Here is a 22,200-nt window from a genome sequence, read left to right as displayed (position 1 = left end):
AGCCCCATTATTAGTGTGGTTGCTTTTTCATATTTAACTGTAATGCTGATGTAGTTGTAAATGCTGATTAAACTTCTAGAACATGTGATAACTTGCTTCCCTTAGTTTCAAGAGTATGTTGTTCTGAGACATACAGATGTCTTTGAACAGCAGTTGTGAACTGGAGTGAAAACTAGCCTAGAATTTTGCATTTTATCCTCCAGACAATCCAACTGGTCAACTGGGAATTTAAAGCAGTAACAGCTTTGATATAAAAATACTTTAAGAAATCCAATAGTATTTTGGCAGCTGAAATATCAGATTTTTGGTACTGATCGTGAAGATAATTTCATAACTTTCAAAAGCAGACAACACATTTTGCCACCACATCATACCAGGAAGGCTGCATTTTTTGATTTATTAGAAACAGGTGTTCATACATCCTTCTAAAACATTACATGTAAATGTGCTTTATTGCAATCTTTTATTGCATTTTTATTCTAAAGCAAAGTAGGTCAGAATGCTTAGTGTCTGGGATTCCAAAGCTGAACCATCTATTTTAAAAAATAGAAACATACAGTAAGATCATAGCACATCTGGTGACAAGTACAATGTTGCATTACTCATCTAGAAACTACAATATGACTAACATAACTGTTTTCCTCATGAAGCAGTTTCTTTTTAAAAGTTAAACTACATGAATCTGACTACACCATAAAATGACAGAACAGGTTTTACATACCAACAAGACTACCAAAGTTACATGCTGGAATTCATATTAAAAGAACAAAACAAAACAATCCCGTTGCCTCTTGAGAAGCAAATCTTTGACAAATAGCATCCCTTAAAAGGAAAACCAAAATGGATTTCAAGAATGTGATGTTCATGTGCAGGATGTACAAAGGAGTGCTCAGTCCTGGCATACCTCAATATAAGATGAGGCAGCCCACTCATTCTTACATGGATACAAATATTTTATAAATATAAAAATGAGTCCAGAGACAGTGATTAATGCTACTGCTCTCTCCTTTGCACACTATCTCTATAGGGGGTTCCACACTGAAAAATGTGCAACTAACTGTATCTGAAAGGAAAATTGGCGTCTTTAAAATGTAACAACTTAGTTTAAAATAAACTAACATTTTATTGTGGAGCAAATAAGTAAAAACCCTAACATTCTGAGAATTGTAAAAGCACATCAAGAGTATTAGTGATGAATCCCACATTTCTGAGGAAGTGGGGGGGGGGGGATGACAATCCCAACTTTCAAACTATGGGACATGTACAGCAAGTGCAAATGGTGAAATCTGGACTTTCATGGGGCAGTGCCACTTATGGCTAATGCATATAGATGTGCATGTGAATTAATTTTCCATATATCTATATACATACAGTACATATACACACACACGCAGATAGGTTGCAGACCAGTACAATCTCCTGGTGCTGTAAACTGGCAAAACTTACAAAATTAACAGACTGAGTCTAATTTCTTTATAGTCACTCACCCAAAGACCAAACACTCTGCACTTCAAAAGACAACAAACAGATTTATTTGCACGGCTGGCTGGCATAAGGGAGGGTGCAACTTCATGGAAAGCTAGAGACCTATCATGAAGGAGGAGAGGGTACAGAAACCCCCCAGAAAATAGCTTTGATGGTCATTTCTCTATGGGTACTGCAAACCCACTGTCTTTTTATTCTTTTCTGAAAGCGACATGAGTTGCTGATTGAAGACAGTGCAATGCTCCCATGGATACAGGCATGATGTGATACCAAGCAGTGTGAAATACCAGAGTGTACTTTAAACAAGAGCCACTGCTAGATACAATACTCATTTAATCAGTGAGACTCGCTCTCTGATCAAGCCCAGAGATGTCTCTGTGCCATTCACTGCATAGAGCTCTTTCACTGCAGAGCTCTTCAAGTTAAATTCCAAGCTAACAGGAATATCTGCATTAGCCATAAGGAACAAGGTGTACCACTGAAGGATGGTGACTAATAGAAAAACCTGCATTGAAACTATGGAGCCAGTCCAGAATGCCAGTGCTTTAAACATTTTAATGTTTTAAAAATTAGACTGATTATTAATCCTCACATGCCTTATAGAACAAAACAGGCACAAGAGTTTTCTGAGAATTCCCTCCCTTCCAAAGTTTTGTCTGCAGATCAGATTCTCAAAACTGTCTAGCTCTTGTTTGTTAGCATTCAGCTAAGTCCTATTCCTACCAAAGTCATTAACAGTGTTACTTCCAAAACTTTTTTGTTGCACTTAACTGGATTTTCTCTTTCTTTGACAACATGGGCTTAAAAAAGGACATCTGCTTGCATGTGTCTTTCATGTTAGTAAGGAACATTCTGCAGACTTCAATGTAACATTGCATGCTACAACTGATGTAGTGTTTTACATGTACTGCTTCTCTACCAATACCAAACATTCCTGCCAATGACTTGTGGCAACATGGAGATAGGCCATATGGTAGGATCTAATCTGCATGGCCATCAGACACTCATAAAAGTGCCTCATTGTGGTTTGCTCCTTCCAAGGCCTGAATTCTATGACAGGGGCCTATGTAGTACCAATTGCAAGTCACCTTATCAAGACACCCTCTCTGGACCCCCCCCCCCCAAATTGATGTGCTAGTTGGCCTCCTCCCACAGTATACCCACCCCTCAATGGCATGAATAAGTGGGTGGCTACTGCTGTCTCCCTACTACCAGCAGCCTCCTCCTTCCCTGTTTACCATGGGATGACAGCTAGTAGCGTGTTTAGAGGAGTGGGATTAGTGTCCGATATATTTTAACCACCAAGGATGAGGTGAAGTAGAAAGTGCTGCCCATGGCATTATATCAATAGATGCATGAAGGGACTGATTTGATTGCTTGGATGACAGGTATGCTGCCCCACTTGAACAAATTAGGGGGAATCAGCCCTGTTGCTTTGGTAACAAGGGATGCTTTCAACTCACGGTGAGACAGATAAGTCAGTGTAAGGCCATGATGGGAGGCAGGGAGCATCTGAATGTTCTGAGAGCAGGCAGGGGTCTCAGCAGTGTTAAGTGGGTGGGTGGTAATGGCTAGCAGCAGCAGTGGTAGGAGGGGACTCCCTCTGGCCATGAACCCTCTGGCAATACAAGCCTCCCCCCCCCCCCCCGGCTAAAGTAGTTAACTGCTCTTTTAAATTTAAATTTTACCTCCTAGCCCCAACATGCCTTAAAACATATTTAAGATTTTTTAGAAAATAAACAGATTCAAGAAATCCAAACTGGATATTTTCGCTTCAATCTGCAAATGTCTCCATGAATAAGAAACAACCAAGAAATCCACAGCCAAATGTGCATCACTGGATGTACATCCTCCTGAAATTTCACGAGCCATAAAGGAGATGTTTATATATTCCTTTTAACAAAAAACTGGAACATCAAAAATCAAAGATGGAACATAAAACAAGACCTTGAACATCCACTGCAGTGCCTTCTGAGATCTGCACTTATAACTTCCTCTCACAAAATAATTCTGACTTATGTCTGCATACATATGATACTAACACTTCTGAATTTTATTCCTCATTAGTGTGAATAGAAAAAGACATTCAAACAGAAAAAAAGTAGTTCAAGTAACAAAAAGGGCTTTTCTAGATGTGGAAATATGATAACGAAACAGGAAAATTACTAGCCACAGCATTAAGTCATAGGTTTTGTACAGTGAACAAGTGATGGTATAACCACAAAACCCTTGACATAGCACTCAATGGGGCAAACTTTTCTTCCACAGTCTGCCTGCCCTTGAAAAAAGCCAAAGAATTTTTTACATGGGACATAAGTAGGATGGCATTTGCCATTATTCTCACATATGCTTAGTTTTATTCAAACAACATCAAATAAAAATATTGGGTTGGCTGGAATGATTCTGCATGCTAGTTATTTATAGCTGGATTTGGCTGGTGGGAGGAAGAGTTGTAGGTTTAAATTTGGGTAAGTCAACATTTTCAGCCAAGATCTTGAAACCTGCACAGTAAGCTCCACATGAACACCAGCTTTAGTTGTCACTAATAGCAGTCTCTCAGTGCTTGACCAATCACTTTTTAAAATGCTAACATGTTTCAGAACTGGTTTCTGATAAAGTGAAAAAGCTGCTGTTATGGAGAAGAGAAACTCTAATGTGTATATGGGCAATGGCGTCTTCTCCACAATAGCTCTCTGGCTCATGGACTTATAAGGGAACCTACTGATGTGATTTTTCTTCTGGTTCTACAAAGCAGTGAACTCAGATTCTACTTTGTACAATATGGATACAATGGAGATAACCATGCTGTGCCTTCAGCTGCGTATTAAACTCATCTTCCTGAAACATCATTAAAGTGAGACTGTCAAGAGACTATTAATCAGAAGTACTAGTATGACTTTTCATTCTTGGCTTATCTATTGTGCTTCACAATTATATTATTATAAAACTCCAGAAATAGATGAAGTTTTCTACTTCTGAGGAAGCAAAATACTGAATTATCCCTAGTACCTGCAAGTAGATTTCAAATAAACACCCTGTGTAGTGCTTAACACTGAGCAAAACAAAAAAGTCTATAGAAATGGGTCACTGAGATCAATATTAATCCAGCTGCTATAAAGTGAAACAAAGCATACTGGAACAACCCTAGAACATGGACTTTTTAAAAGTCAGTTTTCTGCACTTAGATCACATGTATTTATATATTTTGCTTCTGCCATTTTTCTCTTACACCTTAGTTTTAGCTTATAAACAGATCAGACTTAAGAATTAGGAATGTTGCCACTTGATGTCAGTTAAATTTAACTCATGTACCAATTACTATAGATAAAAGCAGAAGTCAAGTGAAGTTGATGGTAGTAGAACATACCTGCTACATATTTCAGCTAGCTTTCAACCATTTTTGGTCTGATCAAGTGTTGATTTTTTAAAGTCTAATGCAAAGGCATATGATAGCCAGATAGGCGAAACCAGCAGCCAATACTTAGAACATGTAGAATTTAATAGGAAATGCATCAAAATGAATTTTTGGGGTAGATCTACATAACAGAAAAATAGCAGGAGGAGTTAAAAGATTTGATCAATCTGAAACAGAAGTCAGAGACCGAATTAACACAGATCAATGATGCAGGCTCTCTCTAATAACTTCCTTATATTTTCAATTAGTTTAGTTCATATCACTGTTAAGTTCCAAGTCTTCTACCAGAATCCAAAATAATCAAGATTTATCACTGGTGGTAAATTTGCACCAAGATCTCTTCTGAGAGAGTCAGGAAAGATATCTGTACCCTAAACTGGATTTTGTATCAGGATATGTTAGGCAATATGCAAGGTACTAGATTAGAATGTGCAAGCTAAGTCAGGCCCGAAAAGAAGGGTCAGAATTTCTCTCTGAAGACTGGCAGAATCCAAAGCCACATTTAAAAAATGTATATTGCTGGTGATATGGAAGGGGGAGGAGGTTGAAGGGGTACATTAGATCACTATCATCTCACCAATTTAAAATTTCTACAGGGTAGCTTTTGGGGGGGGCAATCACCATTCCAATTTTAGAAGATGATGTTCCAGCTGGTTAGCTAGCACTTAGCTTAAGAGGCAGTAGATTAGTGCAAAACAGAAGTGCTTTTGGGACATGCCAAGCAATCTTGTTTGGCCCCTCCAGCTGCTGATTAGTGCTAAAAGTTTATCATTTTCCTGTTCAACAATTTCATATTCTGCATAATACTTCAATGCTCCTTTATAGTGCATTCTGCTTTGTGTAAACATTATAGTCTAACAGTCAGGGGGTTCAAGGTGGCACTGAAGTTGGGGTGCAGCCAGTGAAGATCCAGATGTCCCAACTCCCTGGCATGCACTTCAAATACTACACAGAAAAAGGAAAGACCTCATGTCAAATCTGTCTATTTTTTTCTTGCTGCCTAACAAAGGTTCTAGCTCAAGTATAATGTTTGGAAATGGCAATAAAGAATCAAGGGCATAATGCAGAGACAAAAAATACAGCATTTTAGGAGCACAGAAGTTCTCACAGTCTTGAATATCCAGTTCTCACTATTTGCTCACTATAATTTTGTTACTGATGCTACGTATAATCCAGATGAATCTGACCATGGCAGAACATCAAGAAAAGCTGTTTATGTATTGATGGATTCTACTACCATTCTATATCCTGTATAGTTCCACTGAATTCTGGTTCCCAGATATCTGTTTTTATGGTAGGCCCACATTGAATTCCAAGGGCAAGTATACAACCTGTGCAATGGAATTAATTTAGGGTGCAATCCAAATGTGTTACTAGCTTTGTAGACTGCACCCCTAGTTTTTGGTTTAGCAAGCCATTGAGAAAAAACCCATTGCACTTTTCTCCCAAAAAGAAACAAATGGTTTCAAATAGAATATTTCATTGTTTAGCATCTTACAAACATGCCAAATGCCAGCTTCATTCTGGTTTACATTCCAAAGCTTAGTGTCTTTTAAAAACAAAATTATATGACATCCTTGGAAGAAAGAAAATGTGTTTTTAAAAAAGTAACAAGGGGGAAGTGGTGCAGTTACATCAGGTCAGGTTAGAGTTTGAGAAGTACTCAAGAAAGTTTTAGCTTTTATCATTTCTCTCTTCAAGTTTTGGCAAGTGTGCGGTTGCAAATGCAATCTTTCCCCATAAATGCTCAGTCCAGCAACAAGCGAAGTTTTGGTGGCTTCAATTTGGTTTCTTTAACATGAAGACCTGTAGTGCTGTCGAAACCAAAACTTTGTTATTGTTGGTAAAATATAAAGCAATATTTCTTTTGAGGATTTTTCTTTTAAATAAGAACCTGAAACTCTCCCCATAATTCCTTTGGTCTCCTTGCACCAAATCCATTGCTACATCAAGATAAGCCCTCATTCGTAAGTTTGTCTAACTTGCAGTAAAACTGCTAAAATTAATAGGGAGAAAAAGCTTCTGTGGCAGAGACTATTCCCCCAATTTCCTGGAGCTTAAGACTGAAAGTCGTTTCAATACCTCAGAAAAATCAAAATCCAAGTAGAAGTTCCGCTGATGGTGCCTGGCAAAAAGTCTCTCTCCATCGATTTGTTCTAGGTTTCTGTGTGTGCATCTTTAGAGAGTTTGCTTGTTTCCTAAAGAGAATACAAGAATCTCCATATATAAAAACACAGCTGATCTTCAGGTAGCACCAGGGTACCTCTCCCAAAGCTGATACCTTGTTGCTGTTAGGTCTCCGATTCACATTCATCAAATCGCTTCTTGTGCAAAACAAGCAGTCTAAGGAGAAAGAATGCCCTCTGGGTTCTAAAAAAATTGTAGAAAAGAAATCCGAGATAGCCAACACTTCTCCCTATACTTCACCCTCCTAGATTTTATCTACAGAGGGAGGGCATCTGTGCATAGACAGGATAAGCGAGCCTGACATTGAGGGAGTCATTGTGTTGCACGAGGGAGGTATGCTGGTAATGAAGGACTAATTCTTTAAGGGAGCTATATAGGTTATATGGCTCTGCAAACCCATAACCTCTTGGAGTGCTGTAGATCACACAGTGTTTAACTTCCCCATCAGCTCTGTAAAGAAAAGAATAAAACATTTAACATATTGATCAATTACATAGGCAATTACAATCAATGAAATATTGAAGATGTGATGGACTAAGAATAAGAAAGCTCTAAACAGTTGTAAGTGCAGAAAAGGCGTATTTTGTAGAGTGTCTTGATAAAGAAATTATAAGATGGTAACCTAATTAAAACACAAACATTTCAGCACAGTAACATTTAGGATTCCGGTGCTCTTACTGAGCAGTTTAAGTGCAAAAGAAACTTGAGACAGGTTAACACAGAACTGCTTTTCACTAAATGTATTCAGATCCGCATCAGCCATCTAAACAGTATAAATGGTCCTCTATCTGAGCAAAGCATTTTATGAATTTAATACAGATTATCCAACGAGAAAAAGACTTAGTTCTTATATGCTGCTATTCTCTACCAGAAGGAGTCTCAAGGAGGCTTACAATCGCCTTCCCTTTCCTCTCCCCACATCAGACACCCTGTGAGGTGAGCTGAGAGCCCCCCGATACTACTGCTTGGTCAGAACAGCTTTATCAGTGCTGTGGCCAGCCCAAGGTCACCCAGCTGGCTGCATGTGGGGGAGTGCAAAATCAAACCCAGCTTGCCAGATTAGAAGTCCACACTCCTAACCACTAAACCAAGCTGGCTCTGCTATATAAAGCCATTATAATCATATCAAAATTTTTTGATTTGATCTAATAAATTTAGAAAAAAACAGCACACTAGAAGACAAAATGCTTCCAAGTAGTTGCCTGGACAAATAAAATGTTTAAAAATCTATATGTTGACTAAACACTATTAAAGCTTATAACACTAACCTACCAACTGATCCCATAAATCATAATCTCTTTTCTTCTAAGAGCCATTTCCAATATTCTCTCCATCTTTAAGACATCCCAAGATGTTATAGTCCCACTGTATGCCATATTAGTCAGGCCCCACATGGAGTACTATGTGAAGTTCTGGAGGTCTCACTTTTAAAAGGATGTGGAAAAATTTGAGAGGGATCAGAGGAGAGTGACAAGAATCATCCAGTGCCAGGGGACTGAGCCTTGCTGGGTCACTACGGCCCATTCCCAGTTCTCTCAGACCTCTCACAGCCCCACATCCCTCACAGGTTGTCTACTGTGGGGAGACAAAGGGAAAAGGTGTTTGCAAACCACTTTGAAACTCCTTTGGGTAGTAAACAACAGGGTACAAAAATCCAGTTCTTCTTCTAAGGAGCAACCATGAAAGAAGCATGTGGGCACATAACATTTTATTAACAGTGAAAAAATGGAGCCAGAGGAGCAGGGTGGACAGCTGTGTACTGTGACTACTCCATATGTATTAGGGCAGGGGGACATTTCAGCATCTGTGGCCTAATTCACACAAGAAGGGAAATGACACAGAACTGGGAAGAATTGGTTGGCCATGTAGTCTCCCCCTAAGAAGAGTCTCCAGTCTGATTTAACCTTCACATATCTGAAGACATGGCTCTGAAAAGCTCATCTGTAACCACTATGCCACAATTCCCAAAGGTCAGTCCTCTCCCACACTCAACGAACATTCCACACCACAGGTTCTTGACACCCATATCTCCACACCCATGGCCTCATTTGCCACCACGCCACCACAACGTCCCACACAACACACACATTCAACCCCATGCCCTTACAGACTGGACAACTCCTCCCCTTCCTCTTCCCACTGCCAAGCTCTAGTGCCCGTTGTATTCTTGGATACAATGGGCTTTGCCCCTAGTACATCCCATAAAATCCAATTAAAACAACAGTAACAATAATAAAAAAATCCCAGAGTTATAAGATGACAATAAAACATTGTCCCAACCCAACTCTGCTGATCCCAACTGAATATGGTATTTGTACAGCCTGGAGAACAGGAGGTTGAGTGGAGACATGACTTAAGAGGCTGGACAGATACTTATCCTGGATCCTTAAGGCTGATCCTGCATTGAGCAGAGGGATGGACTAAACCAGCGGTTTTCAACCGCTCTAACTCGGTGACCCCAACTGAGGCACTGGCAGTGTTCATGCGCGCGCAGGTGCACAAGGGAAATCAAGAGAAAGCCCCTTCCTCCCCAAATCACCTCTCTCCTTGGGGAATCTGGGGGGTGCATTCGGGCTCCGATTTGGGAGCCAAGGAGGCGTGGAGAAGGGTGGGGCTAGCCTGTTGGGCCTTCAGTAGCCATGGTGACAGCAGCCGCAGGCAGAGGCTGAGCCAGTGGGCTGCATGCACGACTGGGCTCCCCGCAGCTTGTCTGTGCCCTTAGGCTGCACAAGCTCCCGCCTGGGCCCCACCACCTACGAGTTGCTCTCCAGGGCCGCATTGAGGTGATGGCAGCTGGAAGCAGCGGCAGCCGATGGTAGCAGGAGGCAGGCAGCAGCGGTGGAGGAGCCATGGCAATGGCTGCCTCCAAGCCACCCCAACTCTTGTGTGCCTGCGCGCATAGGCGCTCAACAGTCAGAGTGGTGTGGAGGCAGCCATTGTCATGGCTCCTCCTCCACTGGCTGCTGCCTGACGCTCCCAATCGCTGCCTGCTACCCTTACCTGCCGCAGTGGCAGCAAACAATCTGGGGACCCCACAGAAGGGGCCAGGTGACCCCAAATGGGGTCGCAACCCCAGAGTTAAGAACCACTGGAATAAACAGCCTATAAGGCCCCTTCCATGATTCTATGGCAACATTAAGAACATAACCTACAGCTGAAAGCATATGCCTCCATAACATATTAGCAGTTAGCTATGTCAACTGTTGACACTTTCTTCTACCTGTATTCCCAGGCTGGCCTACCATTTTGGAATAGAATTATATGCACTACGGGACTGAGAGGCAGGACAGAACAAAAACTACAGTCTCCTTACAGTGGGTTTAATCCTTTCAGTATCATTGGGATTAGATTACTGACAACAGGAGTGTCTTCATCTTTTTACAGACCAATCTAAGTTTTATTATCTTTGTATTTGCATGTATCATTCTCCATAACATACACATTAGATAATTTTTGAAGGAGACCAAGGTAAGGAAATTAATCAAGCCATGCAACCCAGTCTTATTCTGAAATAAGGTCCATCAAGTTTAATTAGCCTTACTCCTGTGAGTTCACATAGGTTTATAGCCTCAAGGAAATTCAGAGAATAACTACTTACACCACAGAACAGGCATAACAGCCTTTCTTGCTACTTTCACGAATTAAGAATGCTCCATCAGGTTTTCCACCAAGCAAATCTTCTGCTTGAATACGATTGATATCTCCAACAAACCAAGACTTCTCATCGTAATGTGGCAGATTTTCATCTTCCTCATTTGTAAAATATGTACTAGGAAGAAACAATAATATATTTTAATGCAGGAACATTTCTATGTTAAACAATGGAAGAGGCCACTGTTAAGAGCCAGCAGTTAAAGTGCTGAGATGGACTATTGTCCAGGGATTATTCCATAATCTAATGTTTTACGTGTGGAACAGAGATGAACCATATGACAATGAGTTCCTTAGAGGAAATGCTAGAAAAAATGAAATACATAGAAAACAATTTAATTTAGGAATGATATAGGACCGAGGCTTGGAGTAGTTATTAGCAGTCAATACACTAAACAACATTTAAACAGTATCATACACAAAGCTATTTACTATTGTTTATATACCTTCTCTTGCACCAATTCCTTTAGTACTGCCTGTCCACAAGCATCTTTATTACCGTGACAGTTAAAACTATCCTGAATAATTTGGCCAAGAGAAATAAGACTACATGATTTTAGATATGAATTTTATAACAGTCATCTGATAAAAAGTAGTACATGTTCATTTGAGAACAACAACACGACAAAGGATTACAAATTCTTGTGGTGCAATTTCTCCACAAAGTTTGGTCACTCATATTGCTAAAAAAAAAAAAAAAAAATAACAATTTAGAATACTTACTCATCAATATTTTCATTTTTGATCCCCAGCCAGTCATTTATTCGCTTCTGCCTCACTCCTTTGTGATTAAGCCATCTGCCAATTAGATATAACATGTAATTAATTAGCTCTAGATAAAAGGTGCTCAAATACTGACAAAATACCTGAGCTAAAGAAGGAACATGCCTAAAAGCACACTGGCAGACATTTTAACGTTACTGGCCAACTTTGGCACCGAAAAAATGTATAGTTTTCATTCATATTGCCTACCAACACAGCGAATGAAGCTGCCTATTCTTATTCTCCTGATTAATCATGCCTCGACTGCATTTTAGGAGGCAGGCAGTTGTAACAGTGCTTTAGAAAGGCAATGCACCACAAAAGGCCCTATTAATTATCTGCTCTGAATCTGTTCATCAGAAAACATAGACTTAGGATAGGCTGCCTTTCACTCCAAAGTTAAAGGGGATATTTTGCTGAAGCCAGAACTGTACTATACCAGGCATGCTTAAGCGCAGAGTTATTAATAAGCCATGCAGTTATTATATGAGTGCTGAAAAGGCTAGCCATCTGTTGAAGTCCTTCTATGCCAATGGGCTAAGCTTTCCTTCCATTAATATACTTGCATTCAGTATTTAAAGAAGAGCTTCCATTACAGTGCAGAAATATAACGTTGACCATTTAATAACCATTTAATAACCAACTATCAGCTTCTCAGCCCATGCCTACTTACACAAGGTACTGATCTCTGATCTTGCGCAGCTGGATAAGATCAGGTTTGATACTGTTCATTTTCTTATCAATTTCCCGATTATCCAGGGCTTGCTTCTTCAAATCTTGTTCTAGTCGCAGCTTGCTATCATGGATCTCACCCAGACGCGATTTCAATTTTTCATAATTCATCATAATACTGTAAAAAATAGTTCTAGTTTACATATTTCAAACAAGAATATCAGACTATTGTTATGGCATAATAGTAACATATTTTCTAATACTACACAAATAGTGTGCCTTGCCCTGTGGTGAACTCATGGTACTATCCCTAACCAGAGGGCTTTCAACCCAAGTGTGCATCAACACAAGACCTTCCTACTCCGCCCCTCTAATACTAAACCATGAATAATTGGAAGAATACTTGGAAGAACAGGTATAAATACAGCGCAAGATAATTCAGCAGAAATTCAGTACTAGGGATAGTCTAGATATGCTAGCTATAATGTCAGTGGGTCATCTTGATTATTTATTTATTTTTTTATATATGCCGCCCTCCCTGAAGGCTCAGGGTGGTTTACACAAAACTGAAACTGTACATAGAACTATAAATACAATAACTATAACATTCATATTATTAACTGATACAACCAGTAATAGTATAACATAAACAATAGTAAATCAAACAGGTCCAGGGATCTTAGTGGGTTTCTGGAGGGGAGGGATGGGGGGGCAGGGGCCCTATAGATGTTGCTTGGTTGTGCCTGGCCTCAACCAAATGCCTGGTGGAAGAGCTCCCTTTTGCAGGCCCCGCGGAACTGTTTTAGTTCCGTCAGGGCCCCGATTTCCTCTGGGAGCTCATTCCACCAGGTGGGGGCCAGGACAGAGAAGGCTCTGGCCCTGGTCGAGGCCAGGCGAACCTCTTTAGGGCCAGGGACCGTTAGCCGGTTGGTGGCAGCAGAGTGTAAAGCTCTTTTGGGGGCATAGGCAGGGAGGCGGTCCCTCAGGTACACTGGGTCCTCACTGCGTATGGCCTTGTAGGTAATTACCAGAACCTTTAACCTGATCCAGAATTCAACCGGCAACCATTGCAATTGATGTAGGATGGGCTGGACGTGGGATCTCCACGGTGTGTTTACTATGGTAACTGTATTTATTCATTCATTCATTCATTCAGCAGATGAATGACACAGAATCATGCACAGTATGCACTTTCAGTTAGGTGGCCAGGGAAGTCTTCTTTGTTTGAATAATGTATAGTACTGGCCACAGGCCACTAACTAAAGGCATACCAAATTTGAGATAACTGGGAAGTTGTTCTACTTACTCTTATCAGAACTGAACCTCTGCAGTTTCAAGCTTATCAGTGAGATCATGCAAGTAATAAACTGGTTATACAAGCAGGAACTTTCACATTTCAGCAGTGATTTTGTTAAGCATATGTACTAAAAGTGATTCTTTATAGTCATTATTGGGACAGTCCTAAGCAGAATTACACCTTTCTAAACTCACTGCCATTAATTGTGCTAAGAATAACACTGTAAAGCAGGCGTAGTCAACCTATGGTCATCCAGATGTTCATGGACTACAATTCTCATGGGAATTGCAGTCCATGAACATCTGGAGGACCACAGGTTGACTTCCCCTGCTGTAAAGTAAGCATCCATACTCAAGCTTGAGAGATAATTTGCCTTTTTGAGGTGGAATCTTTTGAAGCTCTTCTGTCTACTGTATTATCCTTAGTAATTTCAACCATTTGTTACATTCCTTAAACCAGCAAATATTTACTTTATTCAAAAGTGACAGGGGATTAGCTGCTACTTGATTAAACATAATATGAAAAAATGTACAGTCAAATTTTATTGTGATTCATGAATTGTAGAAACTTTACTTCTATTGCAAAGGTCTTGATTACACATTATTGATACACCTGATTACTGTTAAAATATTACTTAATGAAGATATTTTGGGGTCAATGGGAATAAATTAAACTATGTAGATGTCTAGTAATAATACTGGAACTGTCAAAATAAGTGATAGATGGCATTTTGGCAGATCTTACCGTTCAATTTCCTTTTCATTCCCCTCTCTTCTGAATCTTTCAATGTATTCTTTGCTATATCGCTCTTGGGTGTGACACTGTTCTTCAAATATTTTAATTGTTTCATTAAAAGCTTCTATTGCTGTTCTCTTCATCTGAATTTCCTGCACCAAGAAATCAGTTTCAGAGACCATGGTTAGCCACTGGAAGCACACCATGCTGCCTTCTATTTTCCTTTCAGCTTGAGATTCTGATTCTAGATTCTAAACTGGAAGCTACAAAATTAAACCCTCAAGTGCCTCTGGCTAGCTAGGTACTCCTCTTACTTTTTTCTCACGGGAAACCAAGGCAACCACTTAAATACTTAAGAGTTGCAGAAATGAATGCAGCTAGTCCTAGTCATCGCAATTCCTATCCTTAGACTTAACAGCCATTAGCTATTCATCCACAATTTCTCACCCACATACATACATAAAAACAAAATGTGAGAATGACAGTTAGTTCTCTCTTGACAGTATAAAGAGAACAATTGCCACATTTCTCAGGCAGTTCACCAATCTACTTGATAGTAGAAAGTGCAGTGTCCACTTCTCAGAAAGTGTCATTAGCTGTTTTATCCAAGGACTAGTGTATTTGTTTCATGCAGTATTGTTAGGGAGACATTCTAAAACAATATGAACAAGGGACTTTATTGGATCCAGACAGAGAGGGCATTTGTGTTCCTCTGCAGGAATTCTATTATATCTCCCTTGCAACTCAGTTGAGTCAAAGGTGTTAGAACTTGCCAAATGAAAATCCCATCTAAACTTACACATTTCTAGTCAGTAGAAATAGTCTGACAAAGAAAAATTACCACTAAAGGTATCTGGAAGAAGAGTGGAGAACATTTACAATTTGCATCCTTGAGCACCAAGGACCTATCTTCTTTTAAGATCTTCTTCTGAAACTTTTTACAGCTTACTTTCCTACTAGTGTTCCTTGCAGCCTTTAGTTGCTCTACTTGGAAAGAAAGTCCTGTATCTAAATTCCTACTGCAAGTGGACATAGAGGTATCTGAAATTATTAACTGAAACGAAGAGAAAACTATTGATGGCTCAAAAAGGGAAAACTGAAATGTCATGCCAAAGAAGTAATAGTAGATAGATTTGGAAGCCCCGATTCTAATTGCAAGGTGGAAGAGGAGATACATCCCAGAATACCCAACATGTTTCTAGGGAATTTGACTGGAAGGAAATAAAGATATGACCTTTCGGTTAGATCAAGTACAATAGCTGATCAGTTAATATCTGAATCATCCTAATTAAATATAGTAGCAGAGTGCACATTTTGCCTGTATGAGGCTGCGGGTATTCTTAACAATAGCATTGGGAAAGCTTATATTATTTATCATTGTTTTTTTTATCAAACTTGCTCGCAGCAGTTCACAAAACAAAAAACAGTATCAATTAAATAATATAAAATATAAATACAAATACAAGATGGCGGTATTGTATTGTATCGCTTCCCATATTCCAGGCATCGGTCTGAAGATATATATGTATACTAGTATCTTAAGCCCGTTGTAGCAGGAAATACAACGGGCGCTAGCATGATGTGATGGTGGAGTGTATCACTTTGAAGTCTTGGGTTTGAAGGAAGGGAGGGAGGGAGGAGAAAGATACAGTGTCCAGAACACTGGAAGGAGGGGGGGAGGGAGGGAGGGAAGGCATAGAGAAATGGAGAAATGAGAGGGAGAGAAGGAGAGAGAGAGAAAGGAGGAAAGGAGATAAAGGGATGGGAGAAAGGAAGGAAGGAAGGTAGAAGAGAAAGGGATGGATGGGAGAGAGAAAGGAGATAAAGATAAGTGAGTGAGTGAGTGAGTGAGTGAGTGAGTGAGTGAGTGAGTGAGTGAGTAAGTAAGTAAGGAATGGAATGGGAGAAGGAAGGTGGGGGGGCGAGGTGAAGGGCCCGCTGGCCAGGTGATGGGGGGGAACTTGTGATGGGGCAGCGGGGGAAGAGTTCGGTGTGTGGGTGGGTACGGCGAAGCAGCAGCAGAGTGCAGGTGCGGCGCATGGCAGAGAGAGAAAGAGACAGAAAGGAGAGAGAGAGAGAGAAAGAAAGGAAGCTGCAATGAAAGGAGATGGGGCAGAGGGGAAGGAGGGTGGGGGGGAAGGTGAAGGGTCCGCTGGCCGAATGAGGGGAGGCCAGTTGTGAGGGGGGGGTGGCAGGGGAAGAGTTTGGAGTGGAGGGGGGTGGGTGGAAGTGGCGGCGGCATGCAGGCCCGGTGTGTGGGGAGGAGCCAGCCTGGCTGCCGGGTGAGATGCAGCACCTTGGGCTAGTTCCCTTAGTGTGTGTGGGCTTTGAAAGGGGGGCACCCCCCCATCTGCAGCCCTTCCTGCTGACTCCTGGGATTCTCAGAAGGTGGTCTGAGGGCCGTGACAAGGCTCCCCCGTGGGCTCCCATCCCCAGCAAGCAGCTGGCTTCAGAAGGTAAGGCTGAGGGGTGGACGGAAGACTGCCTGGTGTGTTCGGTTGGGTGTGCGTGGGTGTGAGTTCCCCCGCACCTTCCGGTTGGCCCCTCTGTCATCTGGGCTGGGCCAAGGGGCCAACTGGAATGTGCGCTGTGCACCTTCCGATTGGCACCTCCACTTGTCACTTCAGGGGCAAGGGGCTAATCCGGGGTTTTGATCCCAGACTTGGCCCACCCCGACCCCCTTACTCTTTTAGTTATACCCTGGAGTGCGGTATAAAGATGTACCAGCTGGGACCCCTAACAGTCTACCACTGCAGTAGAAACCGGGGGGAAGGGGAGGACCAGATCTAATACCCCAGGGGTTCCCACCCGGCCTCAACCAAATGCCTGGCATAAGAACTCCATTTTGCAGGCCCTGCAGAACTCAGAATCTCGTCAGGGCCCACAGCTAGTCTGGGAGCTCATTCCACTAGTAGGGGCCAGTTGTGCTTCCCTGGGCCCCGGGACCTTCAGCAGATTCATACCGACAGAGCGGAGTGTACTGCGGGGGGCATAAGGAGGCAGGCTTTCCCAAAGGTAAGTAGGGCCCAAGCCATGTAAGGCCTGAAAGGTCAAAACCAATACCCTGAACTGGATCCGGAAGCAAATTAGTAACCAATGAAGTTGTTTAATTAGCGTCTGAACATGAGTCCGCCAGGAAGACCTGGTAAGGACCCGTGCTGCTGAATTTTGTACCAATTGCAATTTCCGGGTCAGGGACAAGGGTAGGCTCGTGAAGAGCGAGTTACAGAAATCCAGCCTAGAAATGACTGTTGTGGGGATCACAGTGGCCAGGTGTTCTGGGAACAAGTAGGGTGCTAGTAGCCAGGCTTGGCGCAGATTGAAGAACGCCATCCAAGCTACTTTAGTGATCTGAGCCTCCATGGACAGGGAGGCATCAAAAATCACTCCCAAATTCCTGGCTTGCGGTACAGATGACAGTTGCACCCCCATCCAGGCAGGGAAGGCTTGCTTCCTGATCTTGCCCCTTCCTACCCAGCCAGAGGACCTCAGTCTTGGAGGGGTTGAGTTTCAGGCAACTCTTCCTGATCCATCTAGCTACAGATTCCAAACACCTGGCAAATTTATTTGGGGGGGGAGAGTCCGGCTGGCCAGTCATCAGGAGATAGAGCTGGGGAACACCTGAGCCTGACTGCCAAGTCTTAAATTTGTGCAAAGTTAGATGTGACAATATTGATAAGATTCAAGAGGGAGATTTGCGAAATTTGGAAGTGGCTTTCCAGTGGCCTCTATACAGCCATACTGTTATTTTGATTTCGGAGAACCTGCAAGGCTCCATATTCAAGTACAGTTTGTAGAAATGTTAATTTACATTTATAGGAATTCCTCCCAAAACTTACAGAGCTGGGGATTAATAAGAAGATGCCCAATTTTTGAAATTGTCCTATATCAAGGAATACACAGTTATAGCTAAGCAGGTTTGAACATGTCACCTTTCATATTTTTCCATGCTGAAGACATTTCATTTATGCTCATAAACATGTTCTTCAGGGTGGGCTACTCCTATAGGCTAGCATTCAGGACTGCACACTTAGAATGATATTCAAATCAGTAATGATACCAATTCAACAAAAAAGCTCAAACTACACATCTGGTAGCAGAAATAGGATTCCCAATCTGGGGTCACAATTTGAAGAAATGGTCAGCAGGAGAGGTCTGTGATTAACATTTTCTTCCAGCTGCTTTTCTTCTACACTTTTGCTTTTTCTTCTGCACCTTGTTTTCACCCCCAGAAACGAGGTTTTCAGTAAAATAGAGGGGGAAAATACCAAACAAAAAGGTTAGGACTCCACTGCTACATTTTCATGACCTGAGCCTCCTTGGCATGATGAAAGCAAAACGTTTTAGAAGTTGCATGTTTGCTCTCAAGTGCGCAATTTTGACCTTCATGACCATGAGAACATGGCAACTAACCTGGGAGGTTCTGGTATATTCTTCATATAACCTGTCATACTCTTTACTTTTTTCTTGATATTGACTGTGGTATTCCTGCAGCTTTTTGCCCACGGCATCAATATTATCTTCTTTCACCAACTGGTCCTGCATATGTCAGAAATAGAAAGGAGGAAAACTTTTCAACAAAATACAACTGATATGCCTGAAAAGCTACCATAATCAAAAGTATTAAGGCAGCCTTCTTAAGGCGGAACAACAAAGCCTCTCTACCTAATACTTATTTGGTTTCTCCAGGGTCATACATCTGCCAATACAATTTTTATCCAACTTCTGAATACTAACTACTCCAGTTCCTCAGAAAGCATACATAAATATTTGAGAACGGAAGTTGGATATTTGTGTAAAGTTTAGTGCTTATAACTGGATGCCCAACATTAAATTCTTGATACTTGTGACCAGCAAAATTTACTTTACAGAACATGTTCAGATTTCAATACCATAATGCTTTCCTTATGGAAATATTTGGACTTGGTTATCTTTGTAGAGTCTGTAGATAATGCACCTGTTTTTAAACTGTATGGTTCAAACTGGTCAGTGTAGAAAACTGAGACGTAATATTTTTAGCCTAAGTGTCCCAAATCCAACATCTACATGTGAAGATGATAGTGTACTGACAAATGGGAAAGGGTTGTACTTTTCCAGGTATACTGACAACAACTTGATTGCTGGTGATGCTACCACCACTTCAGGAAGTCACTTTGGACCTAGAGGCATATAACTAGCCCCTTATGCTGAGAAAAATGGTTCGGTGTGCTGCTCTTGGCCATGCATACCAGGAGTTGCCTATCCCATGTCTAAAAGACTGTACAAAGAGCAGGTTTCTAGCCATTGTAGAAGACTACAGAGAGCAGGTTTCCAGTCAATTGCTGGTGGCATCCAATTTTGTACAGCAGTTACACATTTTCTACTTTGTACCTAAACATAAAACATGAAACTGATGTTTGAAGTAAGTAAGGCTAGTGAACAACTATGATGACAATAATGTTAATACATATAGAAATTTAGAGATCTCTGACCAGTTGTCTTCTTGAAAGCATTTAACTTCAAACACAAACCAACTCTAGAATGAACCAATATTTAAGAAAGCCCTATAAGAACTGTTGCATTTAATGGTAGCACTGGGTTCTCACCTGCTGGTATCTGGACACAGGATACATCAGCTTCACATCAAGCTTAGGGTTATACTGGGCAAGAGACTCGTGGTGATAGTGGTTAATCAGCTCCACAACAGAACTAAATGTGAGTGGATCAGAAAAACCGTATTTTCCATCTTGATGATAAATTTTTATCAATTTATTGTTGCCGCCCTTTCTGTAACAGAACGATAAAAGACTTCATTGATTGTACGTGCAACTGTGTACAAAACTAATACAGAACACTGTACTTATACTAAAACTTAAAGTCCTGCAGAGTTTTCACTACTAATATTGTGAGCAACACTACGATTTGAATTTTCAGTCAAATCACACTATAATTGCCTCATTCAAGGTACATTAATCTGACCAGAAGCTTTTTCATTAAGAGTGATAATGACCTTATCCTAAAGATATCTTTGGCCATGTAACAAATTCATTTGGTCCAGTTACCTTGCCATTACTCATGTTTCCTCAAAATCTCATGCCAAATAATAATGAAGTCACTTCAAATACATTAAGATCACATTGCATGTTCTTGTCTCTACGGATATATTTGTCCTTTTGGGCTCAATGCTTAAAATTAGTTATGATGCAGAAAAATATTCAGACTGATCACATTCCCAGATTTAATTTCACAGTATCATACTTTGCTTGCAGAACCCGTACTTCTGGAAAAAGCCAACATCAGAATGGTTTTCTACATCTTTAAAACATATGGTTCTTGTACGTTTACGTACAGAACAAGAAAGAACAAAGAAGAGACTGTGTAAGCCACAAATTCTCTCCTAATCTCTTTCCAGTAGAATCCTATGGATTCTAAACAAGTGTGTTAGGCATCCAGTTTGAAGATCAAACTTTTGTGCATGCAAACTGCAATATAACTCTTTTCACTTTGTTTTGAAGTAGCTCATTCCTAATATCAAGGCCAAATGAGGAACACTTAGCAAGTTCTGAGATAAAGAATATCTCACCTATGACTAGAGTGAATGTGATCATCCATGCCTACAAATATAGCAATAACTAGCAAATGTGACCCAGAATTAGGGCAGGACAATTATTTGGGCAGCAGAAATCCCAAATTAATTACCGCAGTGTCAGAGTATAGTCTCCCTGCTTTTTTGTTGATGCATCTCGCACCAGGAATGTTCCATCTGGCATATCTCGTAGTTTGTCATTTACTTCTTCCCTGAAAGAATAAAAAAGTTGTAAGATGGATGAGACAACGTTACATTTAATGCACCATCATTCACAATAACACCATTAATTCCTAAGATGTATAATAGGCCATTCCAACCTATTTTCAAAATAAGAATGCTATTTCCTTTTAAACTTTATGTTCGGCCCTCGACTCATATCAGTCGGGCTTCCATCCTGGCCACATGGGGCGGAGACAGTTCTGGTTGCCCTGTTGGATGATCTCTGTTGACAGCTAGATCAGGGTGGTTCCGCCATTCTCGTACTATTAGATCTGTTGGCTGCTTTTGTCATGGTCGATCACGAGCTATTGGTGCACTGCCTCGCCAGGGTGCGGATTCAGGGTACAGCCCTTCAGTGGCTGCATTCCTTTCTCCAAAACCGGACCCAGAGGGTGGCAGTGGGGGACGGGTTGTCTTGCCCTCGTTGACTCCCTTGTGGGGTCCCGCAGGGGGCAATGCTCTCCCCCACTTTGTTCAACATCTTTATGTGCCCTCTGGCACAGCTGGTACAGAGTTTTGTGCTGGGCTGTCATCAATATGCAGACGACGCCCAGCTCTATCTCCTCATGGACGGACGGATGGGTTCCCCTCCGGATTCATTAGCCAGATTTTTGGAAGCTAGAGCCAAGTCGCCTGAAACTCAGCCCATCCAAGACGGAGGTTCTGTGGCTGGGTAGGAAGGAGACAGACCAGGAAGCACAATTTACCCATCCTGGCTGAGATTCAACTGACCACCGCGCCCCAGGCCAGGAATCTGGGGTGGCTTTGGATGCCTCTCCATCCATGGAGGCACAGGTCACTAAGGTAGCCCGCCAGGCATTTTTCCACCTTCGTCAGGCAAGGCTACTAGCACCCTACCTGTCTCCCAAGCACCTGACCACAGTGATCCATGTGATGGTCACCTCCAGAATTGACTTCTGTATCTCCCTCTATGCGGGCCTGCCCTTGTCCCTGACCTGGAAATTACAACTGGTGCAGAATGTGGCTGCAAGGGTCCTCACTGGAACATCTTGGAGGGCCCATATTCAGCCAGTGCTGAGAGAGCTGCATTGGCTGCCAATTATGGCCCAGATTCAGTTCAAGGTTTGGGTTTTAACCTTTAAGGCCTTTCACGGTCTGAGACCCACATATCTGAGGGACCGCCTATCACCTTATGCCCCCTGCAGGGCCTTGTGCTCTGTAGGCAGTAACTTCCTGGTGGGTTCTGGG

At 41.6% G+C, this 22,200-nt stretch overlaps 1 protein-coding gene across 3 annotated transcripts in view; it reads right to left on the bottom strand.

The window, feature by feature from the left end:
• Nucleotides 1-371: 371 nt before the first annotated feature.
• Nucleotides 372-22,200, bottom strand: part of PIK3R3 (phosphoinositide-3-kinase regulatory subunit 3) — a 50,566-nt gene continuing 28,737 nt past the window's right edge. For all 3 annotated transcript variants that reach the window (XM_077333897.1, XM_077333899.1, XM_077333900.1), the window contains 8 exons: nt 20,883-20,981; nt 19,790-19,970; nt 18,618-18,743; nt 14,214-14,356; nt 12,174-12,350; nt 11,462-11,536; nt 10,686-10,856; nt 372-7,537 (listed from right to left, as the gene is read on the bottom strand). In XM_077333897.1, the coding sequence (XP_077190012.1) occupies nt 7,339-7,537; nt 10,686-10,856; nt 11,462-11,536; nt 12,174-12,350; nt 14,214-14,356; nt 18,618-18,743; nt 19,790-19,970; nt 20,883-20,981 (1,171 nt within the window). In that variant the 3' untranslated portion in view covers nt 372-7,338. The remainder of the gene's footprint in view (nt 7,538-10,685; nt 10,857-11,461; nt 11,537-12,173; nt 12,351-14,213; nt 14,357-18,617; nt 18,744-19,789; nt 19,971-20,882; nt 20,982-22,200) is intronic.

Source organism: Paroedura picta, chromosome 4 (genome assembly GCF_049243985.1).
Source record: "Paroedura picta isolate Pp20150507F chromosome 4, Ppicta_v3.0, whole genome shotgun sequence".
Taxonomy (NCBI): Eukaryota; Metazoa; Chordata; class Lepidosauria; order Squamata; family Gekkonidae; genus Paroedura; species Paroedura picta.
The sequence above is the reverse complement of the archived record's forward strand: the minus strand, read 5'-3'. Positions and strand labels throughout refer to the sequence as shown.